At 36.6% G+C, this 18,853-nt stretch overlaps 1 protein-coding gene across 1 annotated transcript in view; it reads right to left on the bottom strand.

The window, feature by feature from the left end:
- Positions 1–2,558: 2,558 nt before the first annotated feature.
- Positions 2,559–18,853, bottom strand: part of LOC121325981 (SEC23 interacting protein) — an 82,316-nt gene continuing 66,021 nt past the window's right edge. The window contains exons 14-18 of the mRNA XM_041269093.1: positions 13,044–13,199; positions 7,715–7,817; positions 7,057–7,245; positions 4,441–4,603; positions 2,559–3,206 (exon numbers count right to left, since the gene is read on the bottom strand). Coding sequence (XP_041125027.1) covers positions 3,125–3,206; positions 4,441–4,603; positions 7,057–7,245; positions 7,715–7,817; positions 13,044–13,199 — 693 coding nt within the window. The 3' untranslated portion in view covers positions 2,559–3,124. The remainder of the gene's footprint in view (positions 3,207–4,440; positions 4,604–7,056; positions 7,246–7,714; positions 7,818–13,043; positions 13,200–18,853) is intronic.

Genomic DNA, 18,853 nt, shown 5'->3' with positions numbered 1-18,853 from the left:
TAGTACAAACCTGCTCTCAACAGGAGAAATTACCCTGAGACTCAAAGGAAGCGGGTCGGTAAAAAATGAAATATTTACTATGGAAGTTGTTTTAGAAGTTTAATTCCTCCTGGAATTAAAATGCATTAAAATGTTTCTTCTTTTCATTTATCTACACATCCTACCCCACAACTTCCAAGTGAAAAAATATTCTAGAAATTTGTAGAAAATTGGTATGGAAGTGGCGTCTAATTGTAGATTTGGAGACTTGGTGACCAAGTTCTGTCATTCTCCATCTGTGACCCTTGAATTCTTCTTTGCCTCCCGAACCATTCCTCACTGTGCGTGGGGGCAATATTCAATTGCGTACTCTACCAGGCAGATTTACCACTGTTCCACTGGTTTTGACTTTCTTAATTATTAAACCATGAGAACCAAGGCGCTTTCCAAAGAACTCGAAGGTGGAAAGTGTATGGCACCACCAAGACCCTGCTTCAATTAGGCCGTCCCTCCAAACTGGATGACTGAGCAAGGAGTCTGATCAGAGAGGCTACCAAGAGGCCAATGGCAACTTTGCAGGAGCTATAGGCTTTTATGGCCAAGACTGGTCAAAGTGTGCATGTGACAACAATATCCCAAGCACTCCACAAATCTGGCCTGTATGGTAGAATGGCAAGAAGCCCACCTTGAATCCCATTTGAAGTATGCAAAAAACAACAAACACTCAGGAGATTCTGTAGCCATGTGGCAAAAAGTTTTGTGGTCTGACGAAACAAAAATTGAACTTTTTGGCCTAAATGCAAAGCGTTATGTTTGGCGCAAAGCCAACACAGTGCATCACACAAAGAACAACACCCATACTGTGAAGCATGGTGGTGGCAGCATCATGTTATGGGGATGTTTCTCATCAGCAGGGACTGTGGCACTTGTCAGGATAGAAAGGAAAATGAATGGAAAAAAGTACAGAGAAGTCCTTGAGGAAAACCTGCTGCCCTCTGCAAGAAAGCTGAAACTGGGACAGAAGTTCACCTTTCAGCATGACAACAACCCAAAGCACACAGCCAAAGCTACACTGGAGTGGCTAAGTAACAAAAAGGTAAATGTCCTTGAGTGGCCCAGTCAGTGCACCGACTTAAATCCAATCGAAAATTTGTGGCAAGACTTGAAGACTGCTGTCCATCAACGCTCCCCAAGGAACTTGACAGAGCTTGAACAGTTTTGTAAATTAGAATGGTCAAATATTGCCAAAACTAGGTGTGCAAAGTTGGTAGAGACCTATCCCAACAGACTCACAATTGTAATTGCTGCCAAAGGTGCTTCCACCAAGTATTAACTCAGGGGGGGGGGTGGGGACTTATCCAATTATGATCTTTGATTGATTTGATTGAGTATGGTGTGTAGATAAGTGGGGAAAAAAATCCTCATTTAAATGCATGAAACTCTGAGACACTGACACAACAAAATGTGAAAAAAGTTCAAGGGGGTGTAGACTTTCTATATGCACTGTATATAATATATATATATATACACACACACACACACATATATATATAAAGTAATAAAAAGACCAACAAAAAAAAAAATTAAACTATGAACTACTAAATCAGAAACTAAGCCACAAACAAATTGCATGGATTCAGTCTATGCAAACATGCAGATTTTTGTACGCCTTTCCTGATGAACAAACCTTTGAACACACAAGCCGTTAGATTTACTGGGCACCTCTTATATGGAATGTTCTGAAATCTATTTAAACAAAGTTTTGACTTCTCCAGTTACACGACTTTAGGGTAATTTATGATAAGTTCAATTGTATATTAATAAAAGATGCATCAACAATCTCTTGTTCTATTTCAAATGAACTTTTATTATAGCTTTGATAATTCACGGCCGTAGTTGCAATTTTAAGAGACTTGTACCTGCATTTTGAAAACAGCTACAGGCTCTACAGGAAGGTTACATACGGTAAGGTTTGAGTATCTTTTAATTGTGGGGATGTTGGTTGTGCAGCCCATTCTGTATTTTAAATGCTTCCTGGAATCATATTTAAAAATAACTCCCAATTTTCTACTCTATACAATACCAATACTGTCCTAAGATGAAAATGTTGGCCCTGGCAACAGCTGGAAAAAACTGATCTAGGAACAAAACTCTAGTTTTCTGATGAGATGTCTGACTGTAGGACAGAAAGCATTGCCATTACACGTAACACCACCGTCTGAAATTCTTTATTATTATGTCACACTGCAGTCCTCATGAAAACTCAAAGCAACTCTTCGGTTATAAGGAGACCATCAGCGCTTTCTAATTGTACTGATGAGTCACATAGGGTTCAATACATCATAAGTCAATCAGTTAGACAATAAGCACACTCAATGTGAGATTTAAGAATTAAAGCTGTGGCATCCCTCAATCACATTACATTTGGCACTAGAATCAATGTTAGTGTGCAGTCTGTTAACTACATCCTCCTTCCCTAGTTTAGCCCCCCAGGATCCCCCAGACAGCCCCCCCCCCCCCCCCCCCCAGACCCCCCCCCCCCCCCCCCCCCAAAAAAAAAAAAAATGTTAGCAAATTTGTTGGGTATTTGTCTATTTTAATTTATGAGTTATTGTTTAAAGGTATGGAACAAGTATTTATTATAGCTTTTTGGTCCTTTAAAAGCAATCACATTCAATAAATGAGCCACTTTAAAATCCCAGTTTGTACAATATGTTCGTCATAGAAAAAAAGCCCACAGCTTTATACCCGTACAAATGGAATTTTTATGCATTTTTTGCCAGTTTATGAGCATGTACATACAATCCCACATAGAGAGGTTCACAGTACTACTGTTTATAGTATTCTTGTTTTGTTCACTTAAGACAGATGGATGGTCAAATATTCTGGGATTTCTGTTGATATTCAAATTTTTTTTTTTTTTTTTTTATGTATTTTTTTACTGTAATCTAAAAGAAAAGTCTGTAGTACAAATTAAAATTAGTTGGTAGAATGATTGTAATTTTAAATCAGGAATTGTTGAGAAAATAACCCTGTGCATAACTGTAAACTAGCAAAATTAAACTAATGAATATCAATGGAATCTGGAAGGTACTAGTTAAGATTGTTGGGCAATATAGTTCTGTACAGTATGGGGCAATGCCTATCAATGCATAGACTGTTCAGGGAGAATTCCCATACTCTTGTAAATTTCTTTGAGAATCAGCAGGGCCGTGTCTTCAGATTCCCTGCAGAAAAAAACAAAAACAAAAAACAATTTGAGTTATGTCAGAGGTAACGTTCTGTAAATCCTCAAATCGAGTTCCAGAAGAATTATATGTTATTAGCTGTATGTGTGTAATAAAAAGACAGGGACATCAGTGATTTGGTATAACTGACACCTGACTGGCTGTGCCATTGAAGGCTAAATCTTGGTTTTGATGCAACTAGCATTTCTTTTGAGACGATATTCTACTTGCTGTTGATGTGGGTCATGGAGAACCGGTTCTTTATGGAAACCAGGAGTGAGTCACTGCCATTTTGGCATGTCCTCATGACATTTGTCTTTATTTTAGTTACATTTCAGTTAAAATAATATCAGGAAGTTCACGAAAAAACAAAAAAAACAAAAACCACTTTAGTAAGAGTTGTTGAAGGATCACAGTGTTGGGACCAAAACCATTGGCTGTGCAACACTCAGTTTTTGCAGACTAATCTACCTAGATTATTTCTTGAACAATAAACAGCCGAACACAGCATGAATGCTCCATTTCTGTAATGACAAATGGCCTCACTAGAGCTCTTGTTATCTGTAAAGTCCCCGCGGCTGAACCTATGAAGCACTAATTGAAGGTCTGCAGGTCTGTTTCTGACTTGTGACTCATTCTGGGACTTCATTAACTGCAGCTGTTCAGTCACCACCTGGATAAAGGATTTAACCCCAGCTATGGTACTGTGGCAATCAAAGCACAATTTACTTAACGAATATCCTTTCATGTGTGTTGTTCTACATAATGTTGTGTCAGCTGGACCATTATTTGTCATGCTCACTAACAATTCCAGCACAAAATGCTTCTGAAAACACTCCTCGATGCCAACTGTGGAAATGTGAGGCTGGGAACCAGGTTAGCGTCGCACTGTGCACTAAAGCTAGTAGACTAAACCTTGTGCATGGAATCACATGCAACACTGAACAAGCCTAGAGGAGTCTTTTCAGGTGCAGTTTTTGTTCCAAATCAATCATGGCAAATAATGATCTAAGAAGAAACAAGAGAGAATCCTACAGAACACACACAAAAAAATTAAACATTAAGAACATGTGGAAAATCAGGGATTCTGTCCAAAATGATGATAAAAAAAATGCTGAAATTATTTTTGGTGGCACCTATCCAGTGATAAAATATCAGTGTTAATTAGATCCGCAGGCATTTTAATCAAGTATCCCTATTGCGTTTGTCAGCCATGAAGAGAATGCACTCTTACCAATAGCACAGATGGCTCTGCAGGGCGAACAGGTATTCATTGAAGCTCTCGATTGGCTTCTCTTGCAGAACATAGTCAATGCGACTCCCTCCGTTCAGCATCCCAATCTTCACAGCAGGGTCCTCGTCCTTTCCTGACTCTGGGCTCTCCACCATCTTGTGCTCTAGGACATACAAAAGCAGTCATCATTGAAAACAGGGGTGCTTCAATACACTAATACCACGATACAATACATAAAGTGATACAATATGCATAACAATAGATGCGATAGCAATTGTGGCAGGCATAGGCTTTCTTTTAGAACATCTATCTAATTTTGTAGACTTTTTCATAAAACCGTTTGTCCAGACGCTGCCTTTGCATATCAGAGACTCTACAGATATAATTAATAAAATATCAATAGTAGACAACCTTCACTTTTGATGTCAAAAGTCTATACAAATACCCCCCGCCCCATTCAGGCAGCTTAGAGACTCTAGATTTCCATCTAAGGAATCGTGAAACTGATAAATTTCAACTTACTGAATTTATTAACGAATTGGCGTCCCTTGTTTAAAATATACATTACTTTAGTTTTGAAGATTCATTTCATTTACAGGAGAATGGCACAGCCATGGGATCAACGTTTGCGCCTAACTATGCAAATTTATACGCGGGTTTCTTTGAAAAGATATTTGTCTATAATGTTTCTGAAAATGCTTTCTGTTCAAAAACGTTGAAATAATATAGATATATAGATAATGTGTTTTGTATTTGGACGGAGACTGAAAAATAATTGAATAATTTTTTTCAATGTTTAAACAATGTCAATCCTAATTAGAAATTTACTCCTGAATATGATAGAAAACTAGTACATTTTTTAGACATGTGGATAAAGAAAAATCTGTTCGGGGTCTAATCACTACCTTGTACCAAAAAGAAACTGATAAAAACACGTTACTTTTAGATAATAGCTTCCACCCTATGCCTTAGAAAATAGGTTTACCAAAGAGTCAACTCTTTAGATTGAGACGTGTATGCCAAACCACAGAGGAATTTGCAGATAAAACCTCAGAGACGAAACAAAAGACTCACACAGCGTTACCCTAACAGCTTGGCGGAAACATCTTGTAATTCGGCTTTGAACAAACCATGTGGTGAACTACAAAAAAAAAGTAAAAAAATAAAAAAAAGATTTTCCGGTACATTTATCACGACATATACTCTCATATAAAATCTCATCTATTCAGAACGGCTATTAATAAGCACAGGCATTTATTATCCACCAATCCGTCTCTAACAACACAGTTCAAAGATCCACTTTTGGTAGTTTTTAAATGAGGCCCAAATATATGGGATAAATTGGTACATGCAAATTTACAACCCAAGAAAAAAATTCAGACACACACTCTGTTAAGCCCAATACCTAATGGTATCTATAAATGTGGCAATTGTGCTCGGTGTAATAATACCATAAAAACTAAATTTTTTAGTCACCCTTTAGGTAAGAGATTTCTAATTAAGAGACACAATTACCTGTATTTCAACTAATGTTATATATATGATATGATGCCCCTGTGGTTTGGCATATATAAGAAAAACAACACCTATGCTCAAACAAAGAACTAGTGAACATAAAAAGCTCTATACGTAGAAATAATCAGGATTACCCTGTAGCAGTCCACTTTAACGATTATAGCCACATCTCTACGTTGAGATTTTATGGAATTGAAAAAATTAAAACCTCAACAAGAGGAGGAAATGTAGATGAATTAGTGAAGAGTACAGAAGTTTATTGGCTCTACACCAAGCAAACTTTAAAGTTAAAAGGCCTGAACGAGGATTTTAATCTTCGATCTATGCTATAACAACTTTTTGCGAGAAGTAATGTGGTTGGACTTGCTGGTATCATTTTGATTGTATTGCGGGTGTTTGATTGTACATAACGACTTTTTGATATAATCAATTGCCTATTTAGGAGGGTTTGATTTAACGAGTATTTGTAAGGTCTATACTTAGATTTATTGAACAGTTTTCTTTATATATCAGTAATTAATTCCAGAAGTGTTTCATTGGTTACATTGTTAAGCTTTTGTGACATTTAAATATGTTATATTTAATATTATATAATATATCACATGTAATGTTATGACTCATGGTCTAGAGACTGAAGATTATTCAATTGAACTGACCGATTGCAAATTGGTGCCATGGGTTTCTAAGATGATTATGCTCTGATGACCGAAACATTAGCTCTTTTCTGTTTTACTGCTTTTGAATAATAGTGAGATTTTGCAAAATACAGTATGCAGGATTTTTCTATTACTTCTAAGGTCACTTGTACATAAAATTCCCATCTCCTAGATTCTTATAATTTCAGGTACGTCTGTGAAGTACATATACAGTGATAAATATTTTCACTATAACTTTCTAAGTTCTATTAAACAATTTTGTACAATAAAAAATAATACTATGTTGGTTTTCCAAGGGATTATAGAAGTGGTCTTAAATGGTGGGCTTCTTTGTATACAAACTGGATTTACAGTACTACTGCTGTGAGAAGTAAGGTTGGTTTTGACAGTACTTTGCATTCTGTTTGTAGGAATTCCTCACCAAGCCAGTCGGTGTTTGTCTCACCTTCATCTCGAACCTGCTTTTCTTCCTCCTCTTTGATCTGACTGGCTACTTTCTCCAGCTCTGCTTGCAACTGTGCTGAGGAGGTGTGAGCACGTGCAAACTCGTTGAGCGTCTGCCAGGCAGTCTTCAAGGAGCTGATGAAGCCGTGCTTTAAATCAGAGCCCATCCGTGTCAGGCTTTCCTTCAGCTCTGCAAAACAAGCACACAAGCTTCTCAGGACAACTGGAAGTGCTGAATACAGTACAGCAACACAGGTGCATCAGCTAGGGTGTGAGGTGGAGCAACAAGCTAATTTACTAGCCTCTCATGGTTTTCATTTCTGGAGGTACAAATCCAGCCCAAGTTACAAGTGGAATTAGTTTGTTAGTACCACTGTGCATCCCTAGTGTGAGAGTTGTATGTAACTATTTAGCAAAAGCAGATGAATCAGAGCTCAGTAAAAATATACAGTAACCTCAATCCAGTATTGAATAAAATTAGAAATGTCTTGGGGTGGCACATATTCCCCGACTGCTGACTAAACCTTTTAAAATCCCTAAATATAAAAGGTACCACGTTACACCCAGAGACTTTAATAAATATGTCACATCCACACCTCTAGCCTTTCCGTCCTTCCATCAACTTCCCAAGTTGTATTAGAAAGAGTCCTGTACTTTACCCAGATGAAGCCTTTTCCTGCCCTTGTGATGTGGAATGAGGACAGGTTTTAAATCCAAGTCTGGTACAATCAAAGGCTCTATCCTGTATGCCACTGGGTCCAACTGCAACGAAGCAAGACGATAACAAAAATTAATTCTTACATCTCTACACCAGGCTGCACATTTATTAATTCATTTGTGTAAAGCACCCAGCAATACCAGGGAAAAGTAGAATATGACTGATTAGCAATACCATGCCTTTGAGTAGCAGACTGGGCCATGTTTAATTTGCATCCTATTTATATCCAGTTATGGGAGGAAAAGGCTGTCTGACAGGAGGATAATTAAGTCTGCTTGGTATGAAAGCTGCAGACACAGCGTTTGAATGGGTAATGTTTTCCTGATAAGCCATGATGACTGCTGCTGTAGATAAAGCTGGCTTATCATAAGCAGGAAATTGTATATCGTTTGACAAGTAATCTTCTGGATTCTGTTAACAGTCCCACCCCAAGAAAAGTTCATTTTTAAATTCAAATAAAAAATCCTGTAGCAATGCCTGACACTTAGTATGAACAGCAGCACAACATGACTTGCCTCGAGATCTCTTTAATAATATCAACATGCTGCTATTGGGAAATCTTAGTGCCAAGTCTTTGGTAGGAAGGCATATATCAAAACGGGGCACCTCCCTAGCAATCGTTGCACTGAGCAGCAGTTTCTATCTACTATTTCATATATTTTATTTTCTTAAAAACAACATAGCTAAAAAAAATAAAATAAATATAGTTGCAGTATTCGCTGTGACCACATGAAGCCATTCAGGGCAGCAGAAATACCGCACCAGCTCACTAAATACATAAAACAAAAAATGTCATTACAAACATCTAAAAATACAGTACTACTCTCCATCCACAAACAAAAAAGAATATGCGCCAAATGACTGTAGATCTTAACCTAACAATTGCTTATAAATTGCTTAGCAAGACGTTGCCTTAAAAAACCCACTAAACTGCAATTTGTATTTGTCCTTTTATTACTATTATTTTTATTACTACTACTTTCAAAACAAGTCAGCCAAAAATAAAATATCTATTACATTTAACTTGTTCCATGCAACACTGCTAACACTTTTATAAAGGTAAGAGAGGAAAAAAATACTTTTAAAACAGGGCTGTCAAATTGATGAAAAAATCTGATCGGTTAATTTGTGGGCATTAGTTGACTAAATCTGTAGATTAATCTGTACACATTTTTAAGAAAGGTAAAGATATTATAGCAGCTGTCCTGCATAGTAATACTAAAAAAATCAATAGAAACTAAAATCACACACACAAGCCCAGTGGGAACTTTGTCTTTTTTTTTTTTTTTTTCTTTCAGTAAATGTTATACATTTTCACAGAACAACCATTCATTTGGGTCACTGTCAATCACATACTAGTACCTGAAAACACAAGACAGCTGAGCTGCGTTTCCAACATCGGTTGTTTAATCTACCGTTACAGCTACGTAATTGGTTTCTTGTCCTTCTGCATCTGGCAGAACCTGAGGCACCGAAGAGATTAAGCCATTCATAGTCTTATTGCAGGTACCCGAGAATACTGTGGCTATTGACAAGTGATTGCTTAACATGCTGTCGGAGTCAGAAATCAGAGAAAGTAATTCCACATAATTACCTCTATTTGAAGAATTGGTGCCTTCATCAGTTCAGGTATTTCTGGTGTATACTTCTATTTTTTCTGAGGTAACATCTCTGTTGACTTATGACTTTTTAATTTGTAAAAAGCAATTAAAAATATTACTTCGAAGTTCTCAATATAATTCTCAATAACTGTCTCTAATAAGCAATAGCTCACGAAATTCAGCTATTCTGACACACCCTACCTAGCATATTTGTGTCCCGCCTCTGCTCACTAATTATTGGACAGCTGTAAATCCAGGGCAGATCTTTGACTCTCCCATTGGTTAAACCGTCAACTATTTATGTCCTGCCTACACTCATTGATTAGACTGCCACAGAGAAAATACAGGTACTATTGGTTGATTTTATATACAAAAATTTAATTATGCATGATTAAATTGTAAAAAAAAAAAAAAAAAAAAAAAATTACTTACAACTAATTAGTCAGGTAGTCAGGTTAAATTATACTTTTTAGCCTCGTCGGGATGAAAATCGTAGCAGCCCTACTTTGAATGATAATAACTTATTATTTAGTTGCCTTGGCCAGGGATAAGGATTAGTTATTTTGTGTTTAAATTGGAAAAATAATAACTAACTGACATGTCTTGATTGCTCCTCAGAAGTCCTAAAAATGGTATTTAACCATACATCTTTACATATCTTTACAACCATACATCAACCTACCACCCGCCTCTCTAGTCTCTCTCTCTACTGTTTTTTTGGTCGTTTGTACTGTAGTTATAATATGTATTTGGGGTATGAGAAAAGAAAAAAAAAAAAAAAAAAAAAAAAAAAAAAGAATTAGTTGTGTATTTATCGACCCTGACTGAGGGAAATAAATCCCATCTATCAAAAAGTAAATATTCACAGACTTAAAATAACAGGTGTATATTTTAAGAACAAGTGACAAATGCCCATAGGTTTGAAATTTACTTTTTCAAAGAATATACATTTTTATTTTACTTTATGTAGTGAATAAATTCCAGCTGCTATAACACTCACGACTCACTGAAACCACATAATGAAGCATAACGAACATATTAGCAGCAACTACATACCGTACAACACTGTGTAGATCTCGCTCTCAAGAGTGTCAACGACAAAGCATTCTAAACATTTAAACCACAAAACGTTCTATAAAAACAGATCAATTACATACTCAGCATCAAGTTCTACATAAAAATAATAAAATGTAGACCATAAAACATGGATGATCTAACCCCTGAAAATGCATAATAAATTAAAACGAAATTGAACACAAAACCGAAAAGGTAAACAATTTGGTATCGTGTCAAATTAAGAAGTTGCCCAGCTGCAAGGCAAGACAAAAAAGCACAAAATGGCAATTAAATTGGGCTGTTAACATTTTTAAGGATTCTTGCAGAGTTTTTGTTTGTTTTTTATCTCACTCCCTGCCCCTGTGCTTAATATGATATTATTATTATTATTATTATTATTATTATTATTATTATTATTATTATATAGGTATTTAGAATATGACAGTGAAAAGCCTTTTTGTTTAAATGCAGGACGGGCGAAAATGCCGTCAGCTATTTGTTTTGTTCTGTTTTAAAGTCCTATTGAAAATACATGACTGTCAGCGACTGATTATTGAATTAGCCGATAGTCATGCATCTTTAGTAAACCCGTGCAGAATGTGACCAAAGGGTTAACTGGCTGCAGGGGTAGTGATTTGGAGGGCACAGAGAAAGCACGAATGCTACCGGTGTCTGTGGGGGGGGAAAGGGTACTTGTGTGTTTGCTTAGTTTTGGCCAGTGTACCCATTTATTTGTATTTATTCTGAAAGTCTTCATTTTGTTACTTTGGTATTTACTAAATAAATACGCTGCATAGCCACACAGTTTTTGCCCCGGATTCCTACCTTTTGTGTTATCTTTCCTGGTTCTCATGCCACCACCCACCCTCACATCTTGACATATGGTGTCATCGTGGGATAACAGCGTCTCCAGGAGTAAGACCAGGGATACTGCGGGCGCTTTATTTTTGTTTATTATTACTGCACGGCACCGCCCGGGGAGTATTATTCAGGATTTTTTTTTTTGCACAGAGAACGTAGCCTACATAATATTCTTTAAGTCGAATTGTTAAATTTGTGCTTGCTGTTTGATTTTGGCAGACTGTATTTTCAGCAGTTTTAATCTGTTATCACTTAAACCGGGCAAGTGGCAATACTGCAGCAGATTTTTAACTGCAACAATTTTTATCTTTCATAACTGAAGAGGTTCTGGGGCTGTGCCATGGCACAAATTATGCATTGCATGTGGGGACTATTATTGCCCAGGGTGGTGTCAAAACCAGCAGCAGCATTTGCTCTTCTGGAAAGTCGGGGGATGGAGCCCCAGAAAAGGGAGCCATCGGCTTCAGAGCACAAGGGAGAAGTGGAGCTCCCGCTGCAGCCTTCTTGGGGGGGGGGGGGGATATGTGACGGGGTACTCCCTGCCCCTGTGTATCAACTAATTCTTCATCATCATCATCATCATCATCTTGTTCTATAGCTATTTATTTACAGGGCATAAGGTAATCAGAGTACTGAGCTGTCCCACAGTGAGTTAGAGAAGACACAGAACAGTGGCCATTATTCAGGGCTTCAAGCGGTAGTGGGAGCAACAAACCACGGTTTATTTCTGTACCTTTACTTTGTAGTTATATTAAAAGTGTTTATTTTCTCTTTTGCATTATTAGAATTACCTTTGTCAGTATTGCAGCCATGGCACAAGAGCACCCTTTGGTGCCCAAAATAAATCAATATGCCAAATGGCGTTTCAAAGAAACTTTCTGACTCCTGCGATTCACTGAATCGCCCACATGCAATGCATAATTTGTGCCATGGCACAGCCCCAGAACCTCTTCAGTTATGAAAGATAAAAATTGTTGCAGTTAAAAATCTGCTGCAGTATTGCCACTTGCCCGGTTTAAGTGATAACAGATTAAAACTGCTGAAAATACAGTCTGCCAAAATCAAACAGCAAGCACAAATTTAACAATTCGACTTAAAGAATATTATGTAGGCTACGTTCTCTGTGCAAAAAAAAAAATCCTGAATAAATAAATGTTGCTGAAAACATGACCAAGGTAAGAAATGTCAACTCTTAGCTACTAATCTTATTATATAATATAAGCAAATATTGTTTATTAACATACATATCAGACATGTAGTCCTATAATTCACTGTGAAAGGTGGGGCAGTTGCGTTGTTGCAGTTTTTTTGCATTTCAAAGCTTGCAACCACACTATGTATGCAGGCTTATTTATCCATTTATTTATTTATTTATTTATTTATCCATCCATCCATCCATCCTGCGGTTGCCTTGAATTAAATTTTCTACACTTACCTACTACCTTATATATGAATACTGTAGAACACGTGCTTGTAAACATCTAACACTAGTACATACAACACTCTTTCAAACAAACGTGCATGATTTTGAATGTGCGGTTCTTGAGAACGGTATTATTGCAATTGCTTGCGCCCCGGCACCTCTTTACTTGTAAAATAAGCACGTGCACACCCTCCCACAGTCACCAACAGCTATGAAAAAAATACTACTAAAAGTCAATTACACATTTAACATAATACGAGCATCAGTGATTCCACTCACCGGGTGACAGATATTGAAGCAGTATGAAGATATGCATTGATTCCACTCACCGGGTGATAGATATTGAAGAAGCCCTTGCAGGTAGGAAGGCGGTAGTTTTCTTCCATTCTCTCCAGGCCACGCACAGTCAGGAACATACCAATTGGAGAACCCAGGGCAAAGAAGTTCACCGGTTCAAAGTCCAGGGAATGGTAAACAACAGAGACCTGCAAGCACAGGGGTCAAGAACCTGAAATATTAATGCCCCCCACCTCAATACTTGAAATATAGCCAGCTTCTGTTTTGATGAACATGCATAAGATCTAAGATCTTTTCAAACCCCTTTGTTTGGTCACCTTGTAAAATCCTATGAAAGAGCAACGCCTGGAATAGATTTTAAATTTTATATGGATTCCATATCAGCTTTAATGGTTTGTAAATCAAAAAATGTGAAAAAAATCTATACAGGTTAAAACAATGTGGCAGTGAAAGGTTAATTTCCACTGGATACAATCAGTAATGGAACTGATTATTGAGAGAATAATAGAATACAGTTGAGCATCAACTATAAAAGACCCTACAGCAAAGCATGTGGTCTATATCAGTGATCAGGATTCTCCCCAGGCCTTTTCAGCCGGGCGGGCCAGCAAAGTGGCTGTCGTCACCCGGCTAAAAAAAAAACGATCCGCCCGTCTTGCAGATAATACTGTGCCTTTAACAATAACTGATCTAGTCTGTGCTTCTAGCAGACTAGATCAGCTACGCGCTGCTGGCTGGAAAAAAACACATGACAGCTGTGTTACGTCTAGACACACCATTTAACCAAATCACTGAGTTGAAGGGTTAGGTTTTCTGTGTTAAGCACTTTGATAGGCTAAAACGTTAAAAATGACTGCTAAAAAAATAACTAATTATTTTCAAAGCAAAAATAGTGACAATGAATGCAGGGGGGCAAAATAAGCCAGCGATCGGCACAATTCACCACCTCATACTATATTTGCACTGGCTACTTTATTAAAGAAATATTAAGATTATTTTAGGGTATTATCATTCAGTCCCATTTTTGTTATATTATTGTACTGTAAGGTGATCTATAGTACTCAGCCATATGTACCCAGGTGCTTGTGACAGATATTTGGGGTGCATATATAGAGGCTGTATGCCTTTAAGAAGGCAGGCATGATGGGATATCAGCTGAACACTTGTCAGCTAACATACAAATGCTTAAATGCAGAGGTGCTGGATTATTACACTCCGGTTTCATGCAGCAGTTATGATGGTGACCAAAACGTGTGTGAGTACTGTTGTGTTAAAAAAAAAAAAAAAAAAACGATTAAAATCAACAGTTGCATTAAAAAATGTAGAACAGCGAAAAACTAAAATAGATGGGCATTAACAAAATGCCCTGAAAACTTAAAGAAAATAATTTAAATGAAGAAATAAGCTCAATAAATAAGCTGAAAAGGAAGGTGGTCTTTTTTTTGTGAACTCCAATAACCCTACGTTATCTTTCCCCAGTCAGATGGTAGAGTGCCTAAATAAGTCCGGTAATTTACCATAATAAAAAACAGTCATAAAAAAGAAAATGTAGAACATAAAAAACAGCAACCAGACATAGCCAATGAAAGACAACACATTATTCACATTCTTTGTCGGATTATATATTTAAAGTAAGGCAAGTTTATTTTTCCCAGCTATAATATTCTGCCACCCGGCTGTACAGAATTCCTGGGGAGAACCCTGCTGATATGGACAGAGGTTAAAACAATGCAGCAGTGAAAAGGTTCATTTTTGCTGGACAACACCAGTAATGGAACTTAACTAAGAAAAACAGCTGTGTACCAAACATTAAGCCCATAACGAAAAGTGTACTGCCTCCACTCAATACTAAAACTTGTATTACTGTGTTTAAAAAGATAGCTATTAAAAGAATAAAACATGTTTTAAAAAATTGCAGCATCGACAGTAATAGATTATAAACAGATGGCTTTCCATTTTATATAATACAGGGAAAATGGAACCTCAAACATCAGACTCCTGTGATTCACAATAGCATTGCATTATTAAATTGTATGAGGAATGTGTTCTATAGCCGACCTTTCTTTACTTTAATGTAACTTGTTTAAACTTTGTCACAGGGGAAATAAGCTCTGTGCACATCTCAGAACTGGACTGAAGGAAACATTTGTACAACTGAACTGTAATCTAATAATACAATCTGATTTTCCAGATATACAATTCCAATGTGCAATAAAAAAATAGGAATTTGACTGACTAAATTGTTTTACTGGTTCCCTAAATTGTATGACGTATGAAATCGACTATGAGGTGAAGGCAAAATGCCAGGCAAGCAGCATCTTTAAACACAATCTTTTATAAGGTTTTAGCAAACTGACAAATATACCCTATATTGGTGACTGTAGCTAAGAAAATCATTTCACAAATCATCCCTGTTTTGTATTCCATGAGTAACAGTACACAGGTCTCAAATGTGCAGTTTTGAAAGAAACAAAGGTTATAGAAAACATGCATTTTCATTTGTGGTACTACACTAGGATAACGAACGTTCTCAGTTTGAAAATCCATGTTTACTACAATATGCATTTCTTTCAAAAACTGCATGTTTTACACCTATATTATAAATAGAAGTGTAAGATTTATGGATTTTAGCTACAATCACTTTAATGTAATAGGTAAGCTAAAATGGAGAAACTGGTGGAGAGGCAAGTTCATTTAAACTGAAAACAAAGGCAAGCTGGATGCAAATGATGGAGTGAAGTCAAACAGAAATAATGCAGCTGAACAAAGGGATCTCTTTTTTTGGGTCAGACAGAAATCTGTTATTTACCTCACAGGGTTATGAGGCAGTCAAAAGGATCCTATATATATATTATATATATATATCGTATATATATATATATATATATATATATATATATATATATATATATATAGTGAAAGTTCTCAGTGGATTTAAAAAAAAAAAAAAAAATTATATATATATATATATATATATATATATACACACACACACACACACACACAGACACACCTATTATATATATATATATATATATTATATATATATATATATATTATATATATATATATATAATTTTTTTTTTTTTTTTTTTAAATCCACTGAGAACTTCACTTTACTACTATTTTTTTTTTTTCCCCCCAAACTGTAGTATTGCAATGGAGAAATGTAACAAACTTGCAGGCAGAAAATGCACAGGACACACAGTTGAAAATGCAGCCCAACAGTATAATTTCAGTATACCTTTAGGCAGGGTGTAAACTAGGCTTTAAATAATGTTCCTACTCATTCAACTGCTTTCAATTAAGCCAATTTAATTGACTAACAGTGACTTCAATTTAAGTAATGTGTTGCCACTGTGAGACGCTCATTTTAAAGAACACTGCCAATTGCAATTTTGATCACTGATGTGTTGTAAAGTAGGAATTGGTCCCAACCCTGCTCGTTGAACGATGGATTCAATTATTAATTAAAATCGGCTAAAATGATTGCAATAATTTTAACTTCCAATGAATGCAACTCTCCCCCAAGTAGGTAGTTCTTTCACATACTCTTTGTTTTTCAAGGTGTGCTTGTTGCTTGTTGGCTGTTAAGAACACAGCTCTACCACTGTACTCTGCCATAATAGATGGGGGGGTGGTATTGATGTATTTTTCTGATGCTCAGTTTAATTGCATAGCAACCCCTGCTGTTCCATAAACCCTTTTAAATCACACTGGGTAGTATTTTTTATTTTTTTATTTCGTTGTACAGTTTAAGGAAACAAGACCATTCAGAATGACCTGTCCTTGTATTAATAGTTTCACAGGCCTGCTGCATAAAACATCTTGCAATTATTTCTCAAAAGCTTACACATTTTCCATTCTGTTGAGGGAAGAAAATTATGTCTGAAGTCCTTAATGTTACTTATTACCATGACAAGAGGGCTTTGTATTTTTACATAAAATCTGAACAAAAACTTCAAACTATAAGGACAAAAAAAATAACAAAACCCAAACTGGGTCAAGACAGAACATGTGTTTTGTTAGAGGAATGCAACAAAAGTAAATTGAATCCAAGAACAACAATTTTTTTTTTAGATGTTAAGCATCTAAAATGGAGTCCTTCAAAAACAGAGGCCTAGAAATAATGCTATACCAATTGAGAGGGTGCCAGTTTGTTTTTGATTGCTATTTGTCTAGTGTCTGTGCTTCAGGGGAATATAACTATTGAAGCAATAGAAACAGATTAGGTTTTAAGGAATATGTGAGCTGTCATTGTTGAATTGCAGTACTCTTAGGAAACTGGTACAAAAACATGGCAAAATCTAAAATGTGTTGGGTATAAAAAACAGTTCTGCAGACAGAATTTAAGTTGGACATATATCAAGCTAGGCCAAAACCATGTATCTAAAGCACAGTATCCAGTTACAGAAACATGGAGAGAGTTTACAATTCCTTTAAGAGTTTGTTTATTTTCACCTCAAAACAGTTCCTATAACACTGGAACTGTTTCATTTCTAAGAGGGGCTTGTTTATTTCACCTCAAACAGTTACTCACACTGGAACTGTTTCATGTGTAAGAGGGTCTTGTTTATTTCACCTCACAGTTCCTCACACTGGAACTGTTTCATGTGTAAGAGGGCAGTACTGGCAACCACAAACATCACAAGCGCGCATCTTAACCACTAATCAACAGAGCCAGACTCATCGGTAGGTGTGGATATAGAGCTTTTAACCTCATCTCATGGCAGGGAATCACACAACACTGCCTGTTACACATGCATTTTACTACACCCACTACTACTTCAAGTTTGAAACAGAGAGACGACGGTACAGGTTATCTACGCTATTCTGGATCTGAACATCCTGATACACCTTATTCTAAAGATTCTAAAGACTTGGCTATGGCTACTTTGGTAAAGTGCTACAAAATAAGTATGTCATTCTGAGAATGACAACGGCATTATTTCCTGCAATGCTAGATTCTGACCAGTAGAGGTCTCTGTTTTTCATTAGTCACAATAGCAATGAGACTGGATTGAATAATTAATGAACGGTTTATGTGTTAATTGCATGATTGAAATTGCATGAAAAGGAAACAGTGAAGGTAGTACTCCGAAACAGAGTTTGGATTTGTGTTGTTTATTTTTGTTTATTTTCTGTACCTGTGAAAAGAACCTTACCCTTTGATACAAATAAACCCCCTGTTGGTTTGAACCTCAACTGCAAGACTCCAGTATCTTAAATTATTACGCCAGCACGAGCACCCCACCACACTATAAATTAACTATGTATTGTGTTCTTGTATGCATAGTGTACAGCTGACCCCAGTAATAAGGATCTATTTCGCACTTTGGGTGACAGAACTGTTCAGCTTTACCACCCAAAGAGCTCACGAGAAGAGTAAAGGAATTAGGATCAACAGTACACAATAACTTATTTGCAGCAACTACACTTACTGTATAATTTCCCTGAGAGTATAGATCTTGCACTCAATGTCAGTGACAAAGCATGTTTAAACCACAACAGGTTCTATATAAGCAGATTACAGTGCCGTGAAAAAGTATTTGCCCCCTGTCTGATTTTCTGCATTTTTACACATTTTTCATGTTGAATTTGGTCAGATCTTTTTGTGGGTTGTAGCAGTATATAGACTGAGTCTGAGAGAAAAAATGACAAAGTTTGGAGCTTCTTTCATTTGTTTGGTGTGCAAGGTAATCAAATAGGCAATCTTCAGGTGTGAAAAAGTTACTGCCCCCCCCCTAGTTAACTTAACCCAATTAAAGGGATAATTAGGGTCAGCTGTTTGAATACTTTAGTTACAATCAGGCCTGATTTGGGCCAGCCCTGCCCAATATAA

This window comes from Polyodon spathula, chromosome 13 (genome assembly GCF_017654505.1).
Source record: "Polyodon spathula isolate WHYD16114869_AA chromosome 13, ASM1765450v1, whole genome shotgun sequence".
Lineage (NCBI taxonomy): Eukaryota > Metazoa > Chordata > Actinopteri > Acipenseriformes > Polyodontidae > Polyodon > Polyodon spathula.
This window is presented reverse-complemented; position numbering and strand designations above follow the sequence as displayed.